Genomic DNA, 4480 nt, shown 5'->3' on the forward strand with positions numbered 1-4480 from the left:
CGAATCGCGATTTGTTTAGCATCTCAACCGATTTGAATCGTCACATATTTGAATCGATTTTCAACCGGCTCGCGGTTAATCGTTACATCCCTACTGGTGAACTATAGCGGAAGCGCTTCAGCAATGTTTACACTCTTGTTTTCGGAAGTCAGTCGCTATTTCTGCCGCCTTGATGACATCACGCGCGTCGTTAAAGACTGCACGCAATGAATGGTCGGGAAGCAATGTGTAGTCTGACAAGATTGTAGGAGTCAAAATCGTGTAATCCGACACAGTGACTATCGTGACCGACAAAAATATAGTGTAGTCTGAACCCGGCATTAGAAATGTTTTTTAGTAGTATATTATGTGATTATTAATTAGCTCTTTATGTACAGATTAAAAACTTGTGTATTTTTAAAGACCCTTGTAGAATAATATTGAAGAATTTTTTTTAAATATGAAAACTGCCTGGGTGAAAGCAGCTCCTTCATATTGAGCCTAGAGTTACATTTGTGACAGACCTGACTGTCTGTCTCTCAGATCCTCTTGTGCATTGTAATACCGCAGTGGTATAAATGGCACTGGAGCAGTTCTGGATTTGTGTGCTGGACATCAATATTTAGACATACTGAGTCAACCAGAAGATCCAGAATCAAATTGAAAATTTTTAACTGCATGTTTTCCTGCTGGTGTAGCATCTTTCTGATATCTCTACAGGTCCTTGGCATTCATAGCATACCTAAAATATCTACAAATGCTATAGATCCCATTCAAATGGCAGAACATTTTCTGGCAGTAAAGATACGCAAACTTACTACAACACTGTTTTTATACACCCACTTTATCAACAGAAAATGGATTTACAGGAAGTAGCATTGCTCTTACTGTTCTCTTCAGTTGCTGTGGCTTAGGATCACATGGTTGCCAAGTGATTTTGTAAGATTTCTGAATGTCCCAAGGGCATTTTCCATTAATTAAAGGATCACGCTGTGGCTACATTCAGACATGTGCATCTCCAGCCACATCAGTTCGACCAAGGCATTGTGGAAAGGATGTCTGGGCTGTGGATGTGTATACGGTCATGTTTATGATATGGCTCACAACGTGTTTTGGGTTAAGACGGCGTGGTCAGGTGACTTCCTCATAACTGTGGGATAAAATTCCATGTGACTCTTTGGGAAAAAGAGGTACTATAAATAGTCACTGCTTCCATGGCAGAATTCAGATGTTGTTCTGCGATTTATTAAAAAAAAATAAATAAATTGAAAAACTGTGCTGCATTTCATAGAATCATCTATGATGCATACAGAACTGCTCCAGTTTTATTTATTTATTTGCTTTATACATACACACACACACACTCACTACCGGTCAAAAGTTTGGGATCAGAACGGTTTTTTATTAGAAATATTGTAATAACATTTAGCAAGATTACTGTTTTTTTCTGTATTTTTGATCAAATAAATGCAGCCTTGATGAGCATAAGAGACTTCTTTAAAAAACATTACAAGTCTTACTGATCCCAAACTTTTGACCGGTAGTGTATATATAGCATATGTAAATTCATATGGGTTCAAGTTTTTGTGGGATGTCCATGCAAAACAGGCAAATATGGTAACTCGGGACATGAATTTCACGGAAATGGGATTGGAATTTTAAACGACTCGTTTTAGCGGTTCAGCGTCAACTCTTTCTTTTGAGAGGCAATAACTTTATCTATGATGCACTTTCAGCTTTACAACTTTGCAGACTGTTTACATTCACATACAGCTACGTTAATTATAAATAGTTAGCCAATTGTTTGTTGTTTTGAAATTAAAGTAATTAGAAATGGTTGAAAAAAAATGCTTACTTGTCATGTCAATTTTATCTTATTTTATTTAAAATATGACCCAGCCAGTCTTTAGGATATTCACCCTGTATATTCTCCACATAAGACAATAACTTCTCATTTAATAAGCATTATCGCTTTAAATTGCTTTATTTATTTATTTGTTTATCTATTGTCTCATCTTCTCTTTCCTGTAGCTTCTCTGCCCTTTGTGATAATGAATATTGTGTCCCAGCCATATGAGCGAGGCATCTACTGCCAGGACGAGAGCATTAGTTACCCTGTAAAACCAGACACAATCACCCACGTGACACTGGCTGTAGTCACCATCACCTGCACTATCATCATCGTGAGTCCCTCATTCATTGATCTCCATCATCCCTTCCATGATCTTATCATCCCATGAGTCACGCGCTGATTCTCAACAAAGTGCCCGTTCATGACTCTGCACAGCAGAGGGTTTTATTATGCACAACAACACAGCATTATGTGCTCATGGAATTGTTTGACATATTTACAACTAACTTAACTGTTTTAATCTTTGTTGCAAGCTACAGAAATGCATATTTCTAAACTTTTTTTTTTCCCCCTCTTCTGTTCCTCTAGACATCATCGGCTGAAGCATATCTGGTGTACAGCAAAAAAATTAACTCCAACTCGACTTTTAATCAATATGTGTCAGCCATATATAAGGTGATGGGTGCCTTCCTGTTTGGGGGAGCCGTCAGCCAATCACTGACGGACTTGGCCAAGTACACCATTGGGCGACCACGCCCACATTTCTTAACAGTATGTGCTCCCAAAGTCTGCAAAGGATACGTGGCCTCAATCAACTGCACTGGCGACCCACGTGATGTAACTGAAGCCCGGTATGCTTCTTATCATAAATCTTTTTAATGGCTTGATTTCAGTGAATTTCTTTTGAAACTCACTTTGTGAATTTCTTTGTGATTTGTGTGTTGTAGGTTGTCCTTCTACTCAGGCCACTCCTCCTTTGGGATGTACTGCATGCTGTTTCTAGCAGTGAGTGCTATAGCAGCTAAATGCTAACCCTCTAAACATTTAACAAAAGTTTGGGGGTGGGATTATCTGTTTTTGTGACCAATGGTAGAAGGGAGAAAGCATTCGGGAAACCTGTTTGAAAATAGTCATTAATTCTGTAGTAGTATTTGATGTCAATATAGGCATTGAATGCAGTGACATTTACTGGTGTTCAATAAATTCTCATCACAAAATGTCCTCACAAAGATTTTGCATAGTTCAAATTGGTCATGCAAATTCACTGCATTGACCAACAGAAAGCTGCTTGGTTTGAAAGTGACTTTTTTGTGAGCTACATTTGACAGTGGACCTTTTTGCCTATTCAGTTTTTGCTGAAATGTTCTAATGTGACCACACATTGAGGCTTATTAAGGAGCAACTGTTTTTTGAAGCACATGGATGATGGTATAGATATGACATAAATCAGAAACAATGAGGAATGTATGGTGTACGAGTTCAAATTTTTGCAGGTTTTTAAAATAATCATTTTGTTGTGGGGTTTGCAAACTAACTGGAACTAATTTAATGCAACTGTCAGAGAACAAAACAATAAAAAGTAATCTCTGAAATCAGCCGAGACAGGTTCTGCATCATTCTTAGTACAAAATGGTTTCCTGATTAATTACAAAGCAAACATACAAATCTTAAATGCTTTTTAGAGAGCCTTCTGAGGTAATGCTAAACTGTTAGCATTTGCTATTTCCCAAAGACTAAAGAAAATGAAAGCTGTTAGTGTTGTTTTTTCTTTTCTTTCAATTTTCTAATCTTCTCAACAAATTAAATCATTATAATTCCTCTAATGAAAGTCACCTCTTCCTCTTTTCTCTCACAGTTCTATGTTCAGGCCAGATTGAATGCAAAATGGGCTCGTCTCCTGAGGCCCACTATCCAGTTCTTCCTGGTGGCCTTTGCTGTGTATGTAGGTTACACTCGTGTGTCCGATTATAAACACCACTGGAGCGATGTGCTGGTGGGGCTCCTCCAGGGGGCGCTCATTGCAATTCTCACTGTAAGTTAACCCTTTTTTCCTTTAAAGGGGTCATATGATGCGATTTCAATTTTTCCTTTCTCTTTGGAGTGTTACAAGCTCTTGGTGCATAAAGAAGATCTGTAAAGTTGCAAAGACTAAAGTCTCAAATCTGTTAGGATATATTTTTTTGTTCCCCTACAAATTTAAATGTGAGATACCACTACAGCATCTGCAAGCCTGTTATGTTTCTTTTTTTTTTTCTTTTCAATTTTTGCATTTTAAAAAAGCTGGCTTTATTGAACTTTCGAATTTTTGTTTGCATTTGTCCAAATTCCTATGAAATATTTGTAATATTAATCTGCTTTTTGGTTATTGAATGCTGCATTGCTATTTTTTTAAATATATTTTTTAGATATTACTACCTAAAGTATAAATATGATAAAATGGATTCTATTTTGATTACATTTGCATTCTACTGAAAAACATCAGCATGGTACATTTAATGTTTGCATATCCTGTTAGCATATTTTAATCGAGAAGTACTATGTCAATAATATTGTGTTTATGTAGGAATGAAATCAATCCTCATGTAAACTTTAGTTTTACATACCGAAAAGGCCATATCAGCCCGAAGTGGTTGTCAAACACTTTTGATC

The 4480-nt window shown here is 36.9% G+C and overlaps 1 protein-coding gene across 1 annotated transcript in view; it reads left to right on the plus strand.

Annotated features, from left to right (window-relative positions):
* The window catches only part of LOC107699401 (phospholipid phosphatase 2-like), an 18393-nt gene extending 14496 nt beyond the window's left edge, over window positions 1-3897 (plus strand). Inside the window, exons 2-5 of the mRNA XM_016500638.1 lie at window positions 2011-2162; window positions 2420-2682; window positions 2779-2836; window positions 3687-3897. Of these exons, the coding sequence (XP_016356124.1) occupies window positions 2011-2162; window positions 2420-2682; window positions 2779-2836; window positions 3687-3872 (659 nt within the window). The 3' untranslated portion in view covers window positions 3873-3897. The remainder of the gene's footprint in view (window positions 1-2010; window positions 2163-2419; window positions 2683-2778; window positions 2837-3686) is intronic.
* The last annotated feature ends 583 nt before the right edge of the window (window positions 3898-4480 follow it).

Source organism: Sinocyclocheilus anshuiensis, unplaced genomic scaffold, assembly GCF_001515605.1.
Source record: "Sinocyclocheilus anshuiensis isolate Anshui unplaced genomic scaffold, SAMN03320099.WGS_v1.1 scaffold766, whole genome shotgun sequence".
Taxonomy (NCBI): domain Eukaryota; kingdom Metazoa; phylum Chordata; class Actinopteri; order Cypriniformes; family Cyprinidae; genus Sinocyclocheilus; species Sinocyclocheilus anshuiensis.